Source organism: Mesocricetus auratus, unplaced genomic scaffold, assembly GCF_017639785.1.
Source record: "Mesocricetus auratus isolate SY011 unplaced genomic scaffold, BCM_Maur_2.0 Super-Scaffold_100004, whole genome shotgun sequence".
NCBI lineage: Eukaryota > Metazoa > Chordata > Mammalia > Rodentia > Cricetidae > Mesocricetus > Mesocricetus auratus.
In genome coordinates this window covers 93,311,242-93,337,999 of record NW_024429189.1, presented here as the reverse complement: position 1 = coordinate 93,337,999, position 26,758 = coordinate 93,311,242, and the positions used below count along the sequence as shown (strand labels likewise).

General features: G+C 40.1%; 1 protein-coding gene across 2 annotated transcripts in view; it reads right to left on the bottom strand.

Moving 5' to 3' along the window:
• Positions 1-25,592, bottom strand: part of Usp8 (ubiquitin specific peptidase 8) — a 55,820-nt gene extending 30,228 nt beyond the window's left edge. Inside the window, exons 1-4 of one of the 2 annotated variants that reach the window (XM_021226314.2) lie at positions 25,453-25,592; positions 12,965-13,132; positions 10,333-10,477; positions 6,031-6,116 (exon numbers count right to left, since the gene is read on the bottom strand). In XM_021226314.2, the coding sequence (XP_021081973.1) occupies positions 6,031-6,116; positions 10,333-10,477; positions 12,965-13,068 (335 nt within the window). In that variant the 5' untranslated portion in view covers positions 13,069-13,132; positions 25,453-25,592. The remainder of the gene's footprint in view (positions 1-6,030; positions 6,117-10,332; positions 10,478-12,964; positions 13,133-25,452) is intronic. The other variant, XM_005068462.4, reaches the window with a different exon arrangement.
• Positions 25,593-26,758: the final 1,166 nt, after the last annotated feature.

Here is a 26,758-nt window from a genome sequence, read left to right as displayed (position 1 = left end):
GATAAACCGACGACAGACTCAGAACAGAGCTACCCGACTTTGCCCAAGGATGCAAATGAAAATGGTTTGTAATGACTGAACACATAGGACACCCCTTCAAGGAAGCAGATACTATAAAATAGCCCAACAGAAATCCTGGGATTAAAATGCATCCTAAAGCCTACCTGAAAATTGGAGGTGACAGTCTACTTAAAGAGCAACAGAAATTTTCCAATGTAAGGAGAGAGAGAATGGTTTAAAAGGTGATGAACACAACCTCAGATGTATTTCCTGAACAAAAACCAAAGGCCTCTCACATGTATAGCTGGGGTGCCAGCGAGAGAAAGAAACAGATTTACAGATACACAGAGCTCAGTGAAGCCCAAACAGGAAAAATACAAAGAAAAATAATGGTAGTCACATCAGAGTCAGACTGAGATTAAAGAGAAAAATCTCAAGTCAGAGAAAAAGAACACATGGCATTCAATAAATTAATGACAGGACTGACTGTTATGAATTTCCATATCAGAAACAATGGACAGCAGCTGGGTATAGGGGTGCATGCCTTTAATCTCAGCACTCCGGGGGCAGAGCCAGGTGGATTTCTGTGAATTTGAGGCCAGCCTGATCTACAGAGTGTTCCACGGTAGCACGCGCTACCAAGGGGAACAAAAGATAAAAGACAAATACAAGCACAAAACCCTGTAAACTTGGAATCATACATCTTATGAAAGCATTCTTTAAGAATAAAAACAAGGGCCAGCAAGCTGGATCAGTTGGTAAAGGAGCTTGCCCGAAAGTCCTGATAACTGAGTCTGATCCCTGGTTCCCACTTGGTGGACGGAGAGAATGACTCCCACATTGTCCTCTGACCACTTCACACACAAGCTGTGGCATAAGGGCACATGCTCACACCCAAAAGAAACAAGCAAATGAAAAACAGGAGTGAAAATAAAAGTACGTCTAGATAAGGAACTACCAGAAAAGCTAGAGAAATTCTCAGAGCACGGGAAGGAGTCAGGCAGAAACGTGCCATCTTGAAGCAACGGAGAGTACCAGACACCAAGGGCCAGGAAAGGCAGGTAGAGAAGGGGTACTTTCCCCTTTTACTTTCTTTAAAGTGCATTGCTACAATTAGACTGGACACGAACAGACAAAACACCAATCAGGCAGTGATTGTCAGGGTGAATGAAAAAGCAGGGTCTAATGATATTGGATGGGCTAATAGTAATGAAGGAGAGAAGCAAGGTAGACCTCAAAGGACAGAGATTATCTCCAGGTAAAAGGGATACATAATGATAATATTCATCAGGAATTTATGATAACCATAAATTTGTAAATACCTAAAAACAGAACTTCAAAACACACAAAAGTTCAATGAATTACAGGGAGAAATAAACAAATGTTTTAGAGATTTTTAGCACCCTGCCATAATCCAACTTCTGCCAAAATAAACACCATGAAACAAGACAAAAGCCCAAAGCAAACCACCACCACCTGCACTAATAAAAAGCTCAGCTAAACCAGGCCTGTAAATGCAGGTCTATATCTTGAGATATTTGGGGGGCTGAGGCAGAAGGGCTACAAATTCACGGCCAGCCTGGATGACTCAGTGAAACTATCTCAAAATAAAAAGGAAACAACCCAACAAATGACTATGTCTAAGTGAGTGTGTGCTGGATGTATCTCCATGTTAGAGAGTTTGTCTAGCACAAGGCCCTGTATGTGTAAAATCCTTAAGGGGGTGGGTGGGGCAGAGAGCAGTTAAGATCTGAACAGCATTCAATAACACATGGAGACCTAAATGACAAACAGTACTATGGTTTGGATAACGTCAGTGCCAAGTCTGACACCCCTCCCCACCTTTCCCTCCCTATCACACTCCTGCTAAAACTGCATTGTAAGGTTAATATGGAAGAATACTCCTGTTGACTATGCTGTTTAGAGGGAGGGCTTTTGGGAGGTGATCAGAGTTATAGGCCAATGAGTGGCACACATCTTGATAGCTTTAAAGGAGAGGCCAGAAGAAACACATAACACCTGAGTCCCCACTGTGACATGATGTAGCTTTAGGTTGGTTGCAGCACATTGTTTAACCTTTAGTCTCAAACAAACCTCTCTCTCTTTTTTAATATATAGCCTGTTATTGTAGTAACAAAAATGGATAAATCACACAGAGAGAACTACATGCAGCCATTGCACTTTGTTTTCAAGTACACACTGCACACTGGCCAAGAAAAGACTGCATGTAGAACCAAAGACTGTTTAAGGACCAATATCTCTAGCTATAATGAAACTGTAATAGAAATCAGTAACATACTCAGAAAAATCTCATATTTGAAAATTAAGTACCATACTTCTAAACAAATATGGGTCAAAAGACAATTTAGAAAATAGTTAAAAATAAATGACATAGCTTATAAACTGGAAGAATAATACACTCTTAGATTTATAAAACTCAGTATGTTAGCTGACACAGTAGTATACACCTCTAATCTTAGCACTCAGGAAGCAAAGAGAGAATGCTGTAGATCCCAGGGCAGCCTGATTTACACAGCAAATTTCAAGCCAGCTAGGGCTACAGAGAGATCTCTGTCTTTAGCAACAAACACCTACGAAAATAGGTGTATTCTCAAATCTCTGGCAGAACAATGCTTTTTGGCACATTCATGTCTGTTACTTCTTAACCACACTGTTGAGAACTTGAGCGTCATCATATACTGTTTCAGTGGAAAGTCAACCTCAGACTGCTCTCCCTATTTCATGTGCCAGCACCTATCTCTACCATCATAAAACAGAAATGAAAGACTTGGAACTGCAACTGCTTTACCCAGCCCTTTCAATACAAACCATTAGAGGACCATAAAAGAAGGCATCACAGACCAAGATTGCTTCCATTGTTAATAACAACAGCAGCAAGGAGCACTCACTCAGAATCCACTCCAGTCTAATGGAAGAAGTTTTACATTTGCTTACTACATTAAGAAATCCTGTAAGTAGTGTCTTGGTTTCTTTTTCTGTTGCTGTACTCAAATACTCTGAACTAAAGAGATTTAAGGGAGAAAGGGCTTATTCTGGCTCACAGCTCCATCAGGAAGGAGGTCACAATGGCAGGAGCTTGAAACAGCTTATCACACTGCATCCACAATGAGGAGCAGAGAGGTGATGCAAGCTGCTTTCCCACTTACACAGACCAGGATCCCAGCCAGGGAATGACTCTACCTGTGCTACAGTGTGAGTCTTCTTACCTCAATGCAATCAAGATTCTCCCACAGATGTGCCCAGAGACCTATATCCCAGGTAATTCTAGATTTTGTAAATTGAGAATTAACATAACCACCACAGGTAGCTATTCTTATCGCAATTACGGATAAGGAAACACAAGCAGAGGAAGACTAGGTAACTTGCCTAATAGCACACCACAGTGAGTAGAACTGAGACTCAAACTTGGGGAGTCGGGCTCCACACATGTGCTCATGCTACAGACCTTTTCTCTAGCAGCAATCTATACTGTAACAGTATGGGAACTGTCTTCCCTAAGAAGTACAGTCAAGGGCTGGGATGCCTCTCAGTGGAAGAGGGCTTGTCTAGCATGCACAAAGCCCTAGGTTTATCCCCCCAGCACTGCCAAAACAAAACAGAACAAAAAAGACCACCAGGCTGAATTTAACTTAAAGGTAGAAATGAAGATATTTCAAGATTTACTTTCCTTCTGTCTCTGTCATCTGCACCTTACCACATCTGTCATTCCATAACTACAGTGGATCTCTGCACGCTTACATAGGTCTCTACTGTTTCTACTCTGGGTAACCTGAAGTGAGATCAAGGCTTCCCTTCATCTGACCTCTGGTTCCTTTAGGTGCCTCCCTAATCCCTTTTGCTGGGATTCTAAATCTTTCTGACTTGATCAAATTAACCCTAAGATCACCTGTAACAAGGATATAAAAGAAATGGGTAGATGAACATGAACACATGTGTTTGACAAAGTCTTACCTAACACATGGTAACATTAAAACTTGTTTTCTAGGCACTGAACTAGGTGTTTTCTAGTGTTTTATGGAATTGGGAACTTGGTCTGCCCTAGCAGTGGATAGATAGATATACCATAATACCAATGACTAGGAGTAATTTAGCAGAAGATGGATGTTGAGGAGTCCAAAACTTTCACCTTAAAACTATGATCCTTCCTAAACTCCAAACTCTAGCTAGCTGGGGCTGGGCACAGTGGTAACAGCACTGGTTGCTCTTCCAAAGGATCCAGGTTCAATTCCCAGCACCCACATGGCAGCTCACAGCTGTCTGTAACTACAGTTTCAGGCTTCTGACACCTCATACAGACAGACATGCAGGCAAAATACCAATGCACATAAAGATAAATTATACATTAAGAAGAAAAACAACCCTTCTATCTAGCACCCTACTCTTTCTCAGTCTTGGCCTGACAAGAGGAATACCCTGACATCAAAGAGATGGCAGAATCTCAAAGGGGAGGAACTGAATTGACTAGAGAATCATAAGGCCAGGCGCAGAGTATGCGAACAGAGTCAATGAAAGAAGCCAAACGTGGGGAGGCAGGGAGACAAACTGAAAAAGCTCTCCTCAGTTGGCTGCACAGTAACCTATGCCACAAGAAAACTCGAAAACACACCGAAGAACCGCATAATTAGAAGGCCCCAGAAGGATTTCCATACCAGGAACCTTATCAAATCGAATAGCCTATTCTATCACTGAGTATTTTCATCAATGAATTGGTGGAGAGTTATTTCCTCAATGAAAAGTGACGAGATAAGAAGAAAAAGAGATCGCCAGCACTCGGGAGATGGAGGCAGGCGGAGCTCTGTGACTTTGAGGCCAGTCTGGTCTGCAGAGTGAGTTCTAGGACAGCCAGGGCTACACAGGGAAACCCCGTCTCAGAAAAATAAATAAATAAAATATACAGCATCCTGTCTTTGTAAAAAAATATTTGTATTTATTGTGAGAGAGAGAGAGAGAGAGAGAGAGTGCCAGAATGTTAGTGCATGCACAAGGTGGGGAGGGGGCTGGAGAGATGACTTGCTGCTGCTCTTGCTTCTGATCCAGGTTCTGTTCCCAGCACCTATACTGCAGCCTACACAAGCTTTATCCCCAGTTCCAGGTGATCTGGTGCCCTCTTCTGGCCTTTTTAGGCATTGCATGCACATAGCACACAAATGCAGGTAAGACATTCACACATATAAAAATAATATTTAAAGAAAATTTTTAAAAATGTGTATGACCCTTAAGAGATGGAGTTTAGGCAATTTAAGGATGCCTGGCATGTTATGTGGATGCCGGAATCACAATGAAGGTTCTCATGACTGTGCAACAAGAATTCACACTGCTGAGTCATCTCTCCAGGCTGGCATACTGATTTTCATTTGTAATTTAAAAACATACTTTCTCAATTTCTATATAAGCATGTCTGTCACAGGTATGCAAGTACCTATGCAGGCCAAAGAGGGCATCAGATCCCCTGGAGCTGGAGTTATAGGTGGTTGCAAGCTATCCAATGTGGGTACTGGGAACCAAACTCAAGTTCTCTAAAAGAGCACCAAGTGCTCGTAACTGTTGAGCCATCTCTACAGTCCTAATGTGTAATCATTTCATACACTGGTAAGGCAATCATGGTAAATACTGGAATTAGATTGTTTTTAAGCATTTGTAACTTTTGCAACCCTGGGGAGATTAAAACTAAGAGTAAATACTTCATTTCTATATAATTATATCCAGGAGTTTCTACTACATCATGCAGTACATGAAGAATTAAAATTTACAAACACCATAACATGAAAAAATGGACGTGACTTCTAATGTAAAACAACAGTACTATCTTAACAACCTAAAATTTTCATGAAGAATATTAATGCAGTACATCAATATGGGCAATATAGAAAATGATTTTCAGTTTGGTACTTCACTTGTTTCTAGGAAATGGGGTATTGGTATGGTTAGATATAAATGAACAAACGTAAACAGTATTATCTTCTAGTTTGCTTTTTTTTTTTTTTACAGAATTTATAGTAAAGTCAGTACCTCAGTTTAAGGCTCTCAGAGAGTCTTTCAGCTTCTTCAACAGCTTTTTTGATGTTTGCAGGTCCGAGTATTGAATGATAGTAATCCTAAAAGTATATGAAAACCATCCCACAGTTAGTACAGGCACTGCTACAGCACTGGTGTTATGTAAAAACACTAAAATGCACAATTTATTGCCCAAATGTCTCAAAAATATCTCTGTATATCATCAGTATGCAGAAAATCCACTATGTAACACATCTAACTTATTTATAAAGAATCAGTAAGTATACACACTATTCTTATTGCTTATAAACAAATGCTGAGGAGCTTTTGAGAGCAAAGCAGATTTCACTCTTACTCATCCTAACTTGGGGTGCTCTTCTATGAGAGGCCATGTTTCCTTGTATTAAACAGAGATTTTTTTTTTTGCTTCTATCCATATTTGTAATAGTTACATGCAACTAGAATCAGGATACTTGACATCTAAAGCAAGTTTTACACTTGAAGAAATCATGACTTTCTGAAATCAAGTAATAGGAAATAATAGTATAATATAAATAAAAAAAGGTTTGATGTGGAAGTTTCTAACAAACATAATGAAATTTGTTTTTCTTAATGACTACTTCAAAAGGTTACTCATTGTGGTCAGTGAAATTCTCCAACCAAGACTTTTGGATCTAATTCACTACTTGCCATTGTGACCTTGTAAATAGAACCTATTAGTACAGTTCATCACCAGCAGTAGTAATAATAAAAACAAGTGTGTGTGTGTGTGTGTATGTTGTGTGTGTGTGTATGTGTGTGTGTGTGAGTGTATGTGTGTGTGAGTGTGTGTGTGTGTAAGTGATGACCGTGAAGATAAAAGGACTCATCTTCAGCAATGAGAAGTGAAGTGGTCAAGAGTGGCGGTGGCAAAGAAAATCCAATGTAACCATTATCACATGTCTATGGATCTATTTAAACTAAAAGAAATCATAGTTTGATTGTTTATTTTCTAATGCCTATGTCAGAAAAGCCAAGTAATTCCAATAAAAGTGTAGTTTATTCAAAAATGTACCAACTGAACTACAAATGCAACATGTTTTTTAAAAGACAAGTGCAATATGTTTTTAAAAGTCTAATGCCATCATCATTGCAAACTTCTGACAAAAGTAAAACACAAAGTAAAAACAAAAATATTCTCATTTGTATTAATTTCATGAACTAGTCTGAGAGTCTCTTTTACTTAAATGCTAAAAAATAAAATGGTGTGTTTGGGCATGTCTATTACAAACTACAAAGCAGCATTCCTCTAGCATTAGTGAGGTTTCCTAGAGGCACAGTTATCAGCACAGATGCTGTCAATAACGTGACAAGTGGCAGTAGAAGAAATAACAGCTAAAAATTTCCACAAGTTTACCAGTAAACTTTCCTGTTCCACTCAGATTCCCTATATAAAAAGATAGCCAGTGAGGATGTAATGGTACACACTTTTAACCCCAGCACTCCTGAGGCAGAAGCAGGTGAATGCTGATAATTTTAAAATATAACTCTGGTTTCATCAGAATTTACTGTGCCGGTATTTTACTCATTCTCTTCCTTCTCAAATGACCCTAAAAGCACTGTTCAGGATTGAGCGGGTTTCAGTTACATCACTGTGCCCTCTCTACTACATTAACAACCCTTACTTACAACTTGAACACTCTGCAACATAACAGGGAAAATACACAGTTCTGAAGGGATTCAGTTACATATTCTGTTCCTACCCAATTTGAGTAGTTCTAACTATAAAATACTTGAAGAACACTACGAAGGCTAGAGTAAGTGAAATAGAACAAAAACAGTTCTAAGACAGGAAAGATGAGGTACTCTAGAGAGAGCAAATGAACAGGGAACCAAGCAACTATGATATCCCAAATAACAGCCTGAGTTAGCTGACCCTTTGCAGGTAGCTTCCCAACTTGACCTTCACAAACTAGTGACACAGTGGTAAAGGAAAGAGCTCTTGTCAACCAAAATCACTTCCAACCTATTCAAAGAGGAGGAGCAGACAGCCAAAAAGGTAATTTCAACCTTGCCAGAGGAAAAAACTCTTCTAAGTTCTAAAAAGAAGGCAAAAATCATGCATACACAAAATCATTCCAATAATAGACCCATCAGCAGACAGTGGCTACCAAAGCTAATCAATCCTCAAGCCTTCCAAGCATTTACTTTAGGAAGCACAAGATCGGGGTGGGGGTGTGACACACCATTCCACAGAGCTCACGTGGAAGGTAGAACAACCTTGTGGGTTCAGGGAATTGAATCAAGTCATTGGGCTTCGCAGCAAGCCATCTCACCAGTCAGCCGACTTTAAAGGCAATTTCACATCAACAATTGTGCTTGAATTCAGACACGGGGTTCTTAATCTGCAGATAAGAATGCCTATAAATATTAGAAGATGTTTTCTATCACGGCAGGACTAATTCAGCTATCTACAAGCAGGCAGATGAGCCCCTAAGTGCAAGGTGACACTGCTCTAAAATCCAGTGACCATTAGCATAATTTTGCTGGTAGAAGACATGACCTACTACCATTAGCTTATCCATTAAAGGCATCCCTCCTTTTTTTTTAAGATTTTATTTATTTATTATGTATTCAGTGTTCTGTTTGCATGACACAAGAGGGCACCAGACCTCATTACAGTTGGCTGTGAGCCACCATGTTGCTGGAAAATGAACTCAGGACCTTTGGAATAGCAGCCAGTGCTCTTAACCTCTGTGCCATCTCTCCAGCCCAAAGGCAGCCCTCTTTACTAGGAAAAGAAATGTCACAGTACTCTGGGGAGAAAGAAAGGTGACTTCAAATAAAATCTGTTCTTCCTGTAAGTCAGCTTTTCCACTACAAAACAAAGTAAAATACTATAAAGTATCAAGTGCTAACAGAGTGTGCCACTGTAACCGCCAAAATAAAATACTTATATTGATTTGGAATGGCTGGACATGATGCTGACCACTGAAATTGCAGCACCTTGGAAATGAGACAGGGCCTGGAAGCTCTAGACCAGCATGGCTATGAGACCCTATCTCAGGCAAAGAACAGTTCCTCTAAGGGTAAGAATTGTCTAGGCAGTATTTTGCAATTTCTAGGTGATAACAAGGTCATCATTTCTCAGGTGGGAACACTAATAGCATCTTCCTATTTTTTAACACCACCTATATACGGAAATGTAACCATCTTTTCTCTTCACACCAATCCCAGCTGTCAGTTTCTCTGTCTATACTACGACTGCCCTCCCTTTCTACTCATGACTTCAGCAAGATGAAAGACTAGTACCTGCTAAACAGATTAAGAACAAAAGAGAAAAGGAAACATGGACATGAACAGACACTGAAGTCTTACTCTTAATTCTAAAGCCATATCTAATACAGCTTCAATGTCAGCCAAATAAAAAGGCTGGCACATAACAAATCATTAAATATTTGACCTGAGCCTGGCAGTGGTGGCGCACGCCTTTAATCCCAGCACTCGGGAGGCAGAGGCAGGAGGATCTCTGTGAGTTCGAGGCCAGGCTGGACCGACAGCCTCCAAAACAATACAGAGAAACCCTGTCTCGTAAAACCAAAAAAAAAAAAAAAAAAAAAAATTGACCTGAAAGCACAACTGAAAACATATTTTTATTTTAATTTATGTATTGTTGTGTGGTATATGTCACACGTGTGCAGATACCTAGGAGGACAGAATAGAGCAATGGATATCCCAGAGCTGAGTTAGGAGCATTTGTAAGTCATCTAAATGGGTACTGGGAACCAGACTTGGGTCTTCTGCACAAAGTACTCTGAGCCGCTGAGCCATGTCTCCAGTCCCTGTGTTTTATCTACTGATACAGTATCTCACTATGTTGTCCAAGCCCTGGAACTCTTGGGCTCACATGAGACTTCAGGCAGGAACCACTGCACTCAGCAATTATTTTTCCTATTCAGTGCATGAATAAACTCAGTCCTTCCATTTGACCTAGTCATAATTTATTACAACAAAAAGCAATCAGCTTATGTACTGCTACATACACATACTGATCCAAGTCAAAGGTATATATTCACACTCTTGCAAAATAAACTATGTTTTTGCTTTGCTTTTCCCAGCTATATGTGAATTTAAAATTGTCAAAGTATCATGTGATCTAAATTTACTGTTATGATGGAGATAGAGCTTCTGCTTAGCACTGCCAAGCCCAGAGTTTGATTGCCAGGACCAGGAGAGGGTGAGGGGAAACAAAGGTGAATTCCATAGTTAATTAAAACTTTTTAGAGGAAATCAATAATTGTTATGCAAAAATAACAAATAAAAACGCAAAATGGGTACCTGCTGTTGCTTGAAATCAGGTCTTTTTTTAATAAGATTATAAACTGCCACATATTTCATATAAAGCACATAGGCCCTTTCCTCATCGCGATCTAGTCTGCATTCTTCTGCTGCCTTGAAGATCTTCTGAGCACTGTGTACATAACTTAAAAGTAGAAAGAAAATTTAAGATATTTGGTATGGGGGAAAATACACATCATATATGAACTCTACAGATAAACATGATAAGATAAATTGCATGATTTAGGTTGTATCACTTCACATAGTTACAATTTATACCTTCCCTCTGGGATTAGGCTAGTTTTAAGAGACAAACCATAGACAGCTAGAAAGGAATGACCATCTTAGGTCTAACCTTTACAACATTCTTGTCCTTAGTATTTGAGAAAAGTTTAAGGTGGAATGTAACAAGAGTTGAACAAAATTGCTTTCCTTGTTACTCTACATTCACCAATTTAGTTCAAGAAGTAAGCAAGCCAGGCAGAGGTGGTTTACGTCTTTAATCCCAGCACTCAGGAGGCAGAGGCAGGCGGATCTCTGTGAGTTCAAGGCTGGGCTGGTCCAACAGCCTCCAAAACAAAACAGAGAAACCCTGTCTCGTAAAACAAAACAAAACAAAAAAACAACAAAAAAGAAACAATGGCGTGTTCTTGGATTTTCTCTCCTTATTTTTAATTACATTTTCACCATTCAACTGTCAGCACTGATGTTTTATTTTCTTCCCAGAGACCAGGGGCTTGAGCCAGACCAACGAGTCCTTTCAATAAACATCTCCATGTAAAAATATATGGATTAAGGGGCTTACTGTGTGACTTAGTGTATCACACTGCAGCTTCTATGACAAGATTTTCCCCTTCTTCCCCCCTTTTAGTCTTAAATTTTATATTGTTTTATTTTGGGTTAGAACGAGAACTGGGTGTGATCAGGAGGCATGATGTGAAAAACACAAGTAAAAATATATAAACAAATAAAATGTTCCGGTGCCCACACAGGTCTCTTTAGCCTTGTCTTCACTGGTTTATTTGGGATCATGTGTCCTCCTATTCATCTCCAATCAGAGAATAGCTATTGCTCTCCGTTGCTCTCTAAGATCTACTTTTCCTAAGTCTGGAGAATGTGGTAGCTAGATCCACCTTTCTAAAACTTTATTTCCATCTGAATAGTAATCTAATTGATTATTAATCTCTAAATTCCCTTTTGCTGAAGAAAATAAAATTGAACAAAAAGTTCTGTTACTGTTCTGTTTCTTAACTACTAGTGTTGACAAGTTCAAGGGCAACCTATTTTTAGCAAATTTATATTTCCAGCAAATATCAGAATCAATCAACCATTTGACCATGAAGATTTGGAACCTCTCTTGGAAAGGCACATTTTCTACCTGTGCCTTAGATGGCAAGCATATATCCAGAGAAATAAAATCACATAAATCAGTAAGTTGAAGATTGTATCAAATTGGCACAAAATAAAACTTACAGAATAATGTTTCTGTTTAGTTAGAGCTTCTATTGTTTGTGACGAAACACCATTACCAAAGTAATTCAGGGAGGAAAGGGTTTATTTGGCTCACACATTCCTAGTCATAGTTCATGGAGGGAAGCCAAGGTGGGAACTGAAACCTGTGGAGAGCCTGGAGGAGAAGCTGGTGCAGGGGCAGGGAGGAGCGCTGCTTACAGACTTGCTCCTTCCTCAAGGCTTGCTCAGCCTGCTTTCTTTTTTTTTTTTTCTTTTTGGTTTTTCGAGACAGGGTTTCTCTGTATTGTTTTGGAGGCTGTCGGTCCAGCCTGGCCTCGAATTCACAGAGATCCGCCTGCCTCTGCCTCCTGAGTGCTGGGATTAAAGGCGTGCGCCACCACCGCCCGGCTTCAGCCTGCTTTCTTATAGAACCCAGGACCACCAGCTCACAGTTGTTGCCACCCTCAGTGGGCTGGGCATTTTCCATAATGAACTAATTAATAAAATGGCCTACGGGCTTGTCTTTCTAGGTCCATCTTATGGAGGCATTTTTTTTTTTCATTTAGGGTCCCTCCTTTCAGATGACTTTAGCTTGTGTCAAGCTGCCTAAAACCAGCCAGGACAATCAGACAAAAGTCACAGTCCCTCTTTTAATCAGGGAATGACTATACCAGCATCCTAACTTACATGTGTACTACACAAGAGTAAAGGCAATCTTTAAAAGTTATACTGTTTTATGTGAAAAAAATGGTTTGTGACAAAATGGCTTTAATAGAACTCTCATATTCTTTAAAACTTATCATCTAGTATACATACTGGCTAGGAAGCAGGTAATTTACATTTGAGCAATCAAACATTTATTCTGCTAAGACAAAGTTAAGAACATCTCTGGCTGGGCGGTGGTGGCACACGCCTTTAATCCCAGCACTCAGGAGGCAGAGGCAGGCGGATCTTTGTGAGTTTGAGGCCAGGCTGGACTGACAGCCTCCAAAACAATACAGAGAAACCCTGTCTCGTAAAAAAACAAACAAACAAACAACAAAAAAAAATCTCTGGATCTACTTTACTCTTATAATCATATTATTTTTCAAATAAGCTTTAAATTGCTAGTCATTAAATCTAAATAATAAGAAAATGAAGTAAAATTAATGACTTAATCAAACTAGCAAGAAGCACACACTTCTTGGTGCTGGTTTTCTCAGGTTTAACTTCTGTCTTCTTATTGAGGTCTTTTAGTGAAGAACTGAGGTAGAGTTCTTTAGGAACCGAAGCTACAGCAGGCATGATGAATGATGCTCACTTTTCTACTTCAACAATGGATGATGTGGTTCATGAAAGTAGTTCTTTCCTAAAAACAAAACAAACAATTTCACTAATTAGCCGCATTAGCAAAAAGTAAGTGTTAAAAAAGATGAAGCTCCTGGGTTAGGGATGGAGCTCAGTGGTAAAGTGACTGCCTGGCATGCAATGCTCTGGACTCAATTCCTGCCTGGTGGCAACAACAACAACAACAATAACAACAACAACAACAACAACAACACACACACACATACACACACACACACACGCGCACACACACACACACGCGCGCGCACACACAGACACACACACACACTCACACACACAGACACACACGCACACACACACACACACACACACACACTCACACACACACACACACGGGGGGGGGGGGAATTACTATACTGTCAAGCACAGTCCAGCAATTGGAAAGCTGAGATAAGATTTATGAGTTTATCACCAATCTGGGCTGCCCAGTGAGACTCGTATTCAAACAAAAACAAACACCTACTATTTAATTGTATCCTTCCCCAGCAGGACTCATTTTAAATTATCTGTTTGTGTGTGTTTGTGTGTGTATATATATATGTATATATATATACACATAGTATATATATAAATACATACAACATACACATATATCTATGGTGTAAGTATAAGCAATATTTATTTTCAAATGTTCATTAAATAAATGGATTATTGTGCCATTTTCCCATCTGTATCAAAATATCTATTAAAGAGAATAGAACAGTAAAAGCTTTTATATTTTTGTCTGTTAAAACTACATTTGTATACATATTACAAGTAGAATTTTCAACTTGAAATATTTTGCTTGCTTCTTGGTATCAGTTTATAAAAAGAAAAGTTGTAGGCAGAACCAGGTTTATATGGAGCTGGGAACAAAAACCATATTTCTGCTCCTGCCAGAAAACACTCCTACACTGTGATTTACTCTGAAAGAGTCTTTGATGTTCTATGACATTCTTTGTTTCCTGATATGCTCTGTCAAATTCTGACCAGAAGAAAAAACATGGTGTAAACAGAATGAAAGCATGAAGAATGGCAAGGTGTATACAATTAAATTGTGTGTGTGAATATTCACAAAGATACCTACAAATGGAGCAGATCAAAGCACCCAGGTAGAGTGTTTTGGTAAGATCCTAAGTAGAATCAGTCATCAAAAGTCTCCCAATCAAGCTGGGGGGTGGTGGCGCACACGGATCTCATGAGTTCAAGGCTGGGCTGGACCGACAGCCTCCAAAACAATACAGAGAAACCCTGTCTCGTAAAACCAAAAAAAAAAAAAAAAAAAAAAAAAAAGTCTCCCAACCAAAAAAGCCCAGGAACAAATGGCTTCAGTGCAGAATTTTACCAGAAATTTAAAGAACAGTTTATACCAATTCTCCTGAAAGTATTCCATGCAATAGAAGCAGAAGGGTCTTTGCCAAACTCTTTTTACGAGGCTTCAATAACATTGATACTCAAGCCACACAAAGATACAACTAAGAAAGAGAACTTCAGACCAATTTCCCTCATGAACATTGATACAAAAATATTCAATAAAATACTGGCAAATCAAATCTGAGAATACAACAGAAAACTCATCCACCATGATCAAGTAGGCTTCATCCCAGGGATGTGGCGATGGTTCAACATACAAAAATCCACCAATGTAATCCACCATATAAACAAGCTGAGAAACAAAAATCACATGATCATCTCACTAGATGCTGAAAAAAACCTTTGACAAAATCCAACATCCATTCATGATAAAGGTCTTGGAGAGATCTGGGATAACAGGAACATACCTAAACATAATAAAAGCTATATACAGCAAACCAACAGCCAACATCAAACTGAATGGAGTGAAACTCAAGGCAATTCCTCTAAAATCAGGAAGAAGACAAGGCTGTTCCCTCTCCCGATACCTCTTCAATATTGTACTCAAAGTTCTAGCTAGAGCAATAAGACAACAAAAGGAGATCAAGGGGATACAAATTGGAAAGGAAGAGGTCAAACTTTCACTATTTGCAGATGATATGATAGTTTACATAAGTGATCCAAAGAACTCTACCAGGAACTCTTACAGCTGATTAACACCTTCAGCAAAGTGGCAGGACCACAGATCAACTCAAGAAAATCAGTAGCCCTACTATATATGGACGATAAGAGGGCTGAGAAAGAAATCAAAGAAACATCAGCCTTTACAATTGCCACACACAACATAAAATACTTTGGGGTAACGCTAACCAAACAAGTGAAAAACCTGTATAGCAAAAACTTTGAGTCTTTAAAGAAATTAAAGAAGACACCAGGAAATGGAAAGATCTCCCATGCTCTTGGATAGGATCAATGTAGTAAAAATGGCAATCCTGCCAAAAGCAATCTACAGACTCAATACAATCCCCATCAAAATTCCAGCACAATTCTTCACAGACCTTGAAAGAACAATTCTCAACTTTATATGGAAAAACAAAAAACCCAGGATAGCCAAGACAACCCTACTCAACAAAGCAACATCTGGAGTCATCACCATTCCTGACTTCAAGCTCTATTATAGAGCTATAGTCCTGAAAACAGCTTGGTATTCACACAAAAATAGACAGGTAGACCAATGGAATTGAATTGAAAGCCCTGAGATTAATACACAAACCTATGAACAGCTGATTTTCCACAAGGAAGCTAAAATTATACATTGGAAAAAAGATAGCATCTTCAACAAATGGTGCTGGAGTAACTGGATGCTGGCATGTAAAAGACAACAGATAGATCCATATCTATCACCATGCACAAAACTTAAGTCCAAATGGATCAAAGATCTCAACATAAATCCAGCCACACTGAACCTGTTAGAAGAGAAAGTGGGAGGTACCCTTGAACAATTTGGTACAGGAGACCGCTTCCTGAACATAACACCAGTAGCACAAACACTGAGATCGACAATTAATAAATGGGACCTCCTGAAACTGAGAAGCTTCTGTAAGGCAAAGGACACAGTCAGCAAGACAAAAAGACAACCCACAGAATGGGAAAAAATATTCACTAATCCCACATCTGACAGAGGGTTGATCTCCAAAATTTACAAAGAACCCAATAAGTTACTCTCTAAAACACCAAAGGACCCAATTAAAAAATGGGTGACTGAACTAAATAGAGAATTCTCAATAGAGGAGTCTAAAATGGCTGAGAGACAATTAAGAAAGTGCTCAACATCATTAGCCATTAGGGAAATGCAAATCAAAACAACTCTGAGATATCATCTTACTCCTGGCAGAATGGCAAAAATCAAAAACACCAATGACAGCTTATGCTGGAGAGGATGTGGAGAAAGCAGAACATTCGTCCATTGCTAGTGGGAGTGCAAACTTGTACAGCCACTTTGGAAATCAGTATGGAGATTCCTCAGGAAATGGGAATCAGTCTACCACAAGACCCAGCAATTCCACTCTTAGGCATATACCCAAAAGATGCCCATTCATATAACAAGGATTTCTGTTCCACTATGTTCATAGCAGCATTATTTGTAATAGCCAGAACCTGGAAGCAACCTAGATACCCCACAACTGAAGAGTGGATAGAGAAAATGTGGTACACTTACACAATGGAGTACTATTCAGCAGAAAAAAAAAAAAAAACAATGGAATCTTGAAATTTGCAAATGGACGGCACTAGAAGAAACCATCCTGAGTGAGGTAACCCAGTCACAAAAAGACAAACATGGTATGTACTCACTCATATATGGATTTTAGATATGGATCAGGGGAGTGTCAGCCTACAATCCCAGGGCTAGTGAGTCTGGGAAGCAGGGAGGTTCCCAAGAGATATGCATTATACCCCAGAGAAGTGGAAAGAGGCAAGATCTCCTGAGCAGATTGGGAACATGGGGGGAGGGAAGAGGGAACCAGGAAAGAGAGGGGGATAAGAGGAGGGTAGAAGAAGAGGGTAGAAGAAGACATGGGGGAGCAGGAAGGTTGAATCGGGGTAAGAATAGAGGAGACCAGGATGAGAGATACCATAATAGATGGAGTCATTATAGCTTTGAGGAGAGAGCTGACACTAGTGAGACTTCCAGAGATCTACAAGGATAACACCAACTGGAAAACTAAGTAATAGTGGAGAGACTACATTAATAGCCCCTACCTGATGATAAGGTTGATGACTACCTTATATGACATCCTAGAACCCTCATCCAGTGATTGAAGCAGAGACAGATACTCACAGCTAAACACTGAACTGACCCCCTGGAACCCAGTGACAGAGATGGAGGAATGATGAGTAAAGGTGTCAAGACAGTGCTGGTGAAACCCACAAAGACAGCTGACTGAACAAGGGGGAACTCCTGAATCCCAGACTGATGGCTAAAAGGCCAACAGGGGACTGATCCAGACTCCATGAATGTAGTGTCAGTGAGGAGGCCTCAGAAATCTCTGGGGCCTTGGGTAGTAGGTTAGTGTTCACCATGGCATACAAATGAACTTTGGGAGCCCATTCCACATGGAGGGATGCTCTCTCAGCCTGGACACATAGGGAAGGGCCTAGGTCCTGCCCTGGATGAAATCACAGACTCTGGAGATCCCCCCAAGGGAGGATGATGTGGGGATTGGGCTGGTGGAGGGACAAGGGGTAGGGGAGCTGGGATTGACATTTGAAGCATGTATGTTTCTAATTAAAAAAAAAAGAAAAAGAGCCGGGCGTTGGTGGCACACGCCTTTCTTTAATCCCAGCACTCGGAAGGCAGAGGCAGGCAGATCTCTATGAGTTCGAGGCCAGCCTGATCTATAGAGCGAGTTCCAGGACAGCGCCTCCAAAACAATACAGAGAAACCCTGTCTCGAAAAAAACCAAAAAAAAAAAAAAAAAAAAAAAAAAAAAAAAAGAAAATGTTGGTGACCGGATTAACTTTATATGTGGTCTTCTGTAATGCAGAACTAATTACAATTTGAATTAAAACCTACAGTAATACATTTAACTTTTCCCATCATTTTAAATTTAATTATATAAATAGAGATCAACAAACACCTAATCCTAAAAGACTGAATAATGGGTGGAGGGGGGGACTAGAGAAATGGCTCAGATGCTAAGAGCAGTGTTCGATTCTGAGTACCCACATGAAGGCTTACTATAACTATCTGTAACTCCGATTCCAGGAGATCCAACACCCAAATGATATGTAAATATACAAGCAGGCAAAACAAATTTTAATTTGTTTTTCGTTTTGTTTTTCAAGACAGTGTTTCTCTGTGTAACCCTGGTTGTCTTCAAACTCACAAAGATTCGCCTGCCTTTGTCTCCCAAGTGCTGGGAGTAAAGGTGTTTGCCAGCACTGACTGGCTAAAAAAATTGTTTTAAAGGGTAAAGTTACAATTTAAGAGAATGATCTTAGTTCACTTACATGAAACTCCAAAAGCACTCCAATTTCCTTTGGCTCTAGTCATTCCTGTATTAAACACTAATTCTTTAGATTTATCCCTGCCAATTCTGTTAGTACTATATTCTTAGTCACCAAACCATTTTTCTCTAAAAAAAAAAAAAAAAAAACACACTTTTACCATTTTGTTTTCTCTATCTTTATTTGTTACATACACCTATAAGGACATATTAAACCAAACAGTAATTGAGAACTTGAGATGTATACAATTAGAAACAGTGATCTTGCCTTTAAACACTTGGTACATTTTACCTCCTATCTTGAATCCTGTGTATAAAGATATAATAATGGGGAGAAATACTCTCTGTCCATGTCATCATTTACAAATGGGTCAACTGACATCGGTTGTGTCCTTCTAATGAGGTATCAATTCACTAACGATTCATCATCAAACCAACTAAGAACATTCATTAAGTAAAGGGTATGACAGAGATCTCTTAGATTTCCTCATTCTCACAGACAGCATCATTATTTTAGTATCGATGTGAATCAGACAGATTTACCTTGCAAATATAGGTTCTGTACTGAAAGATTGGTGTCAAAGACAACATAAGACCCAGTATCTACGCCCTAAGGATAAACACTAGTTCAAAAAACAGAAGGTCTCAGGAATCCCTTGGAACTGGAGTTACAGACACTGTGAACCCATATGGAAATCAAACATGGGTCATCTGGAAAAGCAGCCAGTACTCTTTATCACTGGCCCATCTCTTTAGCCTAAAGCTTGGATCTTTAAAAGAATGTGCAAATCATGTCAGATAATAGATAACTTAAAACAGTAAGTCACTAGGTACTTTAAAGTTAAATTTAAACACTCATAGATATCCTACTGTATAAATATCATGCTTTTAGAAGCTGAAGGATTAAAACAGGATGTTTCCACACAAGGTTTAAAAATTAACATGAAACAAAATTGTAAACAGTGGAAACAAAAATAGTAGATGGTGCTACAAATAAAAACATTAAGAAGGAAAACTATTACCAGAGGGAATTAGAATTAGAGGAGAGAAAATGTATGTATCCCCTTGGATAAAGATGGCTTTGATGGACATGAGGAACAGTACGAGGGGAAGGTCAAGAAACCAAGTGCACCTCTGGGAATCAGCTAATGTCACAAAAACAGTCTCCACACTGGTCATAAAAGGCCATGAAAGGCATATTAGTATTTGCCTTGTTTTGAAAGGTAATGATAGTTACAGCAGGGTTCTGAAAGAAGTTGTATAGTTTCAACAAACAAGAGTACAAGGATGGGCTTTAAGACCCAAGAAAGAAAATCTTAGTTGTCTATTGTAACATTAACAACCGTAGAAAAAGAAGGATAGAGGTTAGAATTAGAGCACAGAAATGGAATAGAGGAAATATATACAATAAACACTGCAAAGACAATGACAAGATGATCAGACATAGCATGACATGATGTCACTAGAGTTGTTAGCAATGGCTTTTTGGACAAATGAGGAGATACACACACACACACACACACACACACACACACACACACACACACACACACACGTTACCTCCTCCCCCACTTGAAACTGTCTTGCTATGAAGCCCAGGCTGACCTTAAACATACAACTCAGTAAAATTATGCAATTCTTCAAAAAACAAAACAAAACATTGTAAGCTAAACAAAGTAGCCAGATGTGATGCTTGCCCAAAATCCTGGCACCTCTGAAACTGAGGCAGGAGAACAGAGAATTCAAGCCTGCCTAAGTTGGAGAGCAAGGCAATGTCTCAAAACAAAACAAGAACTCAGTTGCTCACATGACAGAAGGGCTACTCCAAATGCAATCCAAAGACCAATACTGGTTGGGGAACCACTTCTCTCTAGTCTGTAACAAAGCAAGCTTGTGAAGAATGTAAACCACTTAAGCATACTTTTATTGTGATCAGACTTCCACTCTAAGGTAAACTTTTACATCCTAAGGAGAGCAGAAGACTAGACAGGATACATAATGCAGCCATGTCTCATCACTAAGGTGGAACCTTCAATGATTCAGACTCTGAACAGCACTGCTCTACAGGACATAGAGAACACGGACCTAGTCACATATGTCTAATATCAATTGTCCCACTATATTATCAATATGACTCTGGTCACTAGCAAGACTCCAGGAAAGGAAACTCTAGTTCGGCTAGAAAGGGAGAGCTTTGACCAGCCCACAGTGTCTTTTTCAATGATGGCCCCTTCCTCTTTCAATGCCAGCTTGTTTCCCCTCTGTCTCTGATGTTCCAGTTCTTGGAGTTTCTTAGTCTTGAGCCCTACTGTGCTCGTTACCTATACTGCTTGTTCAGCACAGTTTCTGACCCAAATAACAATTGGGCTGAAATGATGAGAACTGAAGTAAGAAAGGAAATGTTTCAGAAGGGAAGTACCATAGAGAAACAAAGTGAGAAATTACTGTGGGAAAACAATGAAAAAAAGTGAGACAAACTATAGAATCACTCAGAAATAATCTCTGGGATCAAACGAGCCCACTGACAATAATGTTGTGCCCTGATATCTATCTTAATAATCCTCAGTCAACACTTAGTAGTTGCTAGCTAGCAGTACATTAGTTAAGGAAATAGTCACAGAATGGAGGATCTGCGAAGTCATGCAGAAGTGTTTACATTTTACTTAGCAAGCAATAAAGTCAATATTACCCCACGATAGCCAAAATGGGTGAATACAAGATATATCTGAAAGAGACAGGAATAATGGAACAGTACTATAGGACAGAAAGGTAAAGCCACAGCAGGAAAGAACAAATTAGGCACACTGCTTTGGTGATCCAGTGGTTAAAACTTGAGTATTTTCACTTGCTTACATTTCCCAAGTTTCCTTCTGTGAAAAGAGAAGAACACTAATGTTACTAACTAACAACAAATATTCAAAACGAGCATTACACTGTAGTGTATGCCTACTCAAGAGGCTGAAGCTAGAGGGTGATGAGTTCAATGCTACCTCGGGTTCATAAAAAGATCATGTCTCAAAAACAACCCAACAAGCAAACCAACAACAAAAATGTGGGAATAAAACACAAATTGTAGCCGGGTGTTGGTGGTGCACGCCTTTCTTTAATCCCAGCACTCGGGAGGCTAGAGGCAGGAGGATCTCTGTGAGATCAAGGCCAGCCTGGTCTACAGATCGAGTTCCAGGACAGCCTCCAAAACAATACAGAGAAACCCTGTCTCGATTAAAAAAATAAAACAAAACAAAAAAAACCTCAGTTTAAGGCCCGGAAATGTGGTTCATTAGTTAACAGCACTGGCAGCTTTTACTGAGAACCCAAGTTCAGTTCCCAGCAACTACAAGGCAGCTAGCTCACTCAAGTTCCAAGGAATCCAAAACTCTCTTCTGGCCTCCCCAGGCACCAGACACACACATGGTGCACAGGCATACATGCAGGCAAAACACCCATACAAATAAAAAATAAATAAACCTTTTTAAAAAAATCCCTATTGTTTGGGAGATTACAACATACTGTCACTGAAAATGATATTGTATTGCTTTTATTCTGTAACAAAATAACATGAAATAATTTAAGATATTTTTGGCTCACTATTTTGAAGGAATTTCAGCCCATCATAGCAGGGAGAGTTATAACAAGGTTTATGGCAGCAAGAGTGTGCTGACGCAGCTCCTCTAATCTGGCAGACCAGAAGCAGAAAGCTCTGGGGGGACCATGGGACGGAACAACCTTAAACAAGCTATCCCCAGCAACAAACTTCCAACAGTCAGGCCTCACCTCCTAAAGGCTCTATATGCTTCAAAATTGGGTCTGAAGCTGGGGTCCAAGCACCTCAAATTTGAGCCTGGGAAGGGCATTTTACAATAATCATATTTTCCTTGTTTTTACATAGCATGTTTTAAAACATGTATAATACTCTTTAAAATGTAGACATAGGCCACTGGGTTCAGTGGCACGCATCTAACTCCAGCTACCTGAGGAAGCTAAGGAAGGAGAATCTCTAGAGCCTAGGAGTTAAGAGACCAGCCTTGGTCACAGTAAGACACTTTCAAAAACATTCACAATAAAAACCCATAGACATTATATACTAGTAATTAAAATCAAGAAAATAAATCACCGAGGAATTGAACCCTTGTTTTTCTACAGCTAGTATTTTACTTAAGGTCCCAAACTGGGCATTCTAAAGAAAGATTCAAAAAAGAAAAACATTACTGTAATGAAGGAAAAGTATAATAAACTAGGAAAAGAAGAATTCTAAGGAACTTGAATAAAAATATTAGAATACTAAGAAAAAGAAAGGAAAGACCCTTAGTTTCTAAGAGCAACTATATATATTTGAATTATATCTGGTAAGTATTTATAATATTCCATACATACAATACAGTTTTGTGTGTTGTATATGGGTGTGCAGTGATGCGCACACGTCAGAGGCCCATAAAGTAGTTTTGAGAGCTTTTGGTTTTAAAAGGTAGGAGTTAGGCTGTGAGTATAACAGGTCATAGCAGTGCTCTGATATGTATGTGCCATGCCCTAGGTGTCCTGGCACCAAACATACATAAACACAAAAATGGTATAAGATTATCATCTCATGGGGAGGGCTTTTTGATTGATCTAACCGATAGAATATTTTTGAAACTAATGTACCAATTTCCTGGTACAGGCTTTTCAGAGACTGATGGCTTCCATTTTCTGCCAGAAGGTCAAGTCACACAAAGAGGCTGTATGTAGTTATCATTCCCAGCGGCAACCAACATCAGCAACCATCCAGATGAATGAGCAATCTTAAGGACCAGCCCAAGTTGAACTTTCTGATAACTCTAAACTCAGTTGATTATGTTTATAACAAAGTAAAATGCAAGCCTCCCAATTCTTGACTGCCATGAGGTGAACAATTTCTGTGACATACTCTTACCACCAAGATACTCAGCTTCACCTTAGACATAATCAATGGGTCTAACCAACCTTGGGCAGAAGCCACTCAAACTGTGAGCCAAAATAAGTTTTATTCCCTTTAGAAAATTAGGATGCTAAGCATTTTATGAATAGTTTGATGCACTGGCTTTAGTTTACAACTGTCTTATTTACAAAGCTATCTGGACTCTATCCCATTTATATTATCAACAAACAAAAGATCATAATGATCAATAAACCAATCAAATAAATCAACAAGTTAAATAAAAAACACATCTTTAAATATTTCTTATTGTTATCTATGAGTAATTATTCATTACTGAAAGGTACATGCAATTCAACTTTAAAAGATGCACCTAATATATAGCCAAAAGATCACGAATATACATTTTCAGTATCTACAATAATATGGCATAATTAAGATATATCCTAATTATTAATTATAATTAAATGTAATTAAAGAAGCAAGAATACAGTCACTATCACCATATTGGCATAGTACTCTATAGATGAGAAACTACCTAAATCCAGCATGACTGACATTCAACAGGAAGTCTTAAACAGAAAGAGCTGAAATGCAGCAAAATCTACTCACAAAGCTAAGCAGCAGGGGTCTTTAAAAAATAACACAGGAGCCGGGCGTTGGTGGCGCACGCCTTTAATCCCAGCACTCGGGAGGCAGAGGCAGGCGGATCTCTGTGAGTTCAAGGCCAGCCTGGTCTACAGAGCGAGTTCTAGGACAGCCTCCAAAGCCACAGAGAAACCCTGTCTTGAAAAACAAAAAAAAACAAAAAACAAAAAAAAAAAAAACAAACACACAGGGAGTTGAGCGTGGTAGCACACGCCATTAATCCCAGCACTCTAGAGGCAGAGGCGGGTGTATCTCTCTGCGTTCAAAGCCAGCCTGCTCTAAAAAGCGACTTCCAGGGCTGTTACAGAGAAACACTAAAACAAACAAGCCCACACCTCATTTTGATGCAGGATGTATACAATACAAAAAATAGTCTAGGGATTAAAAAAGAATACCCTTGTAGGGTATGATGTTTGCTGCACACTTTTATCCAACTCTTGAAGCAGAGACAGGAGGGTCTCCGTGAATATGAGACCAGTCTGGTCAATATAGTAAGCCCCTGTCTAAAGGGAAAAAAAAAATATGCAGAGTGGTGGTGGTGGATTCCTTTAATCCCAGCACTCTGGAGGCACAGACAGACGGATCTCTGAGTTCGAGGTCTACAAAGCGAGTTCAGGACAGCCAGGGCTGTTACACAGAGAAACTCTGCCTCAAGGAAAAACAAACAAACAAACAAACAAACAAAAAACCCCACCAAAACCTAACAAACAAGAATAACTTCCTTCAGTTAGGTAGGCATTATCATGAGCCAAAACCCTAGAGCTTTTAATAAATATTAAACTCCTTAGACTGCAACACCTCTGTGAGTCAAGTAAATATTTCTTGAATGACTGATTTGCTCAAGGTCACAGAGTAAACTAAAAGCAAGTTCTAAACATAGGAACCGGATCTGCCCCTTTGTGAGTAAATGAACATCCCTGCAATTTGGGGGTGGGGGTCCTGACAATTCCCTCAGTACATACGAGTTGAAATTAACTTGTCGTTGCCACAAGTCTACAATCGAAGGCACGTTTTAGGAAAAGAAAACCCCCTATCTGAGTAAGTTTTGAGTTTGAGGAGTTTGTTTAATTCACTTCTTGTACTTCACTAAAGTGACTAGGTCACAGTTACTAGGGAAAACATGACAAGTGGTTGTAGTAAGGCCTGGGATTGTAGGTAACACAAAACCAAAAAAACGGAAGCAAAGGGAAGGACACCAAAGTCGGGTCTTGTGTCCAAGAGAAAGGAGACCTGGTCAAGGCCACCCTCTGAGACGGGCAAAACACATCAGACTTGCTGGGCAATTGTAGGACACCGCCAGAGACCAGGAGTCCGGGCCCTTGCTGGACCAGCCAGTAGTCTGGGGTTGTCCCACCCCTCCGCGGACAGGGCTCGGCTCCCGGATGACCAGCAGCTGGCGGACGCCATCATCGGGAACCGGGACCGGAGCCAGGACGCACTCACCGCAGCGCCCGCGCTCCGCTAACGCCGGCCTCCTCGCCAGACGCCCATCGCCCACCACCCGAGACAGAACGAGCCTTCGCTCTCAGACGCAGGCCAGCGCAGCTCATCCCTCTTCCCGATTTGCCTTGCGTGCCGACGCGTCGCGTCTCTAGACGTCACGGCAGAGGCGGGGCTTCCAGTGAGTTCCCGTAACTCCTCCCTCTGTTTCTCTGGGCGGGACATCGGGAATGGGCTGCTCCGGAAGGGCGAGCGCCGAGCAGTCTGCGCATGCGTTGGAGGGGGGTGGTTTGCGCCTGTGCGGGACGCAAGCGTATGTCTGGTATTTCCGGGTTCCTCGCGCTTCTCATTTCCGGGTGGTGACAAGATAAACCTGTGACGTTCCGTGCCTTGAACTTCTCTGCGGAGTAAGCAAGGATATTCTAGAACCTCTCAACTGTGTATTTTTCTTCTCAGATCTGAAATAAAGGGGAAAAACGGAAAGGGGATTGATACCCTCTAACGCCTGGGAATAAGCATTCTCCAAAGCCAGTCCTCTGGTTGAAGAACATACATGTTCGGAAAACATTGCAGACTCTGTCAACATCTCCTCAAGCCCAGTCTTACAAAGCAGGAGTCTGGACTTTTCGGAGAGTCTACTGATGCGCTGTTATGGAGAGAGGCTGAGTTACTTCTGCCATCTGTGTACATGAAGTTGCTTAGGGTGGAGATGTTGGCCCTGGTCAATAAATCCTTAGGGACAGCCTAAATGTTTAATGCATGGTAAATCTGGAAGCACATGTCTACTAAGTGTATAAAGTGAAAACGCTTACTAGATAGGCAGTCATTAACCATAAAAAGAAGTGTCCAGCCGGGCGATGGTGGCACACGCCTTTAATCCCAGCACTCGGGAGGCAGAGGCAGGCAGATCTCTGTGAGTTCGAGGCCGGGCTGGACCGACAGCCTCCAAAACAATATAGAGAAACCCTGTTTCGTAAAAACCAAAAAAAAAAAAAAGAAGTGTCCAGACCACTAATGGCCCTTCACATACAGCCTTCAAAATAACACATGTGTTAATTTCCTTTCCATTACAATTAGGTACATATAAAAAATATGCTTGTAGTCCTACTTTAAAAAAATCAACACTAGCTGGGGGCGGTGATGGCGCACGCCTTTAATCCTAGCACTCTGGAGGCAGAGGCAGGTGGATCTCTGAGTTCCAGGCTAGCCTGATCTACAGAACGAGTTCCAGGACAGGAACTCCAAAGCTGCAGAGACACCCTGTCCCGAAAAACAAAACAACAGTATATTGCATACTATTGGTTTTCCA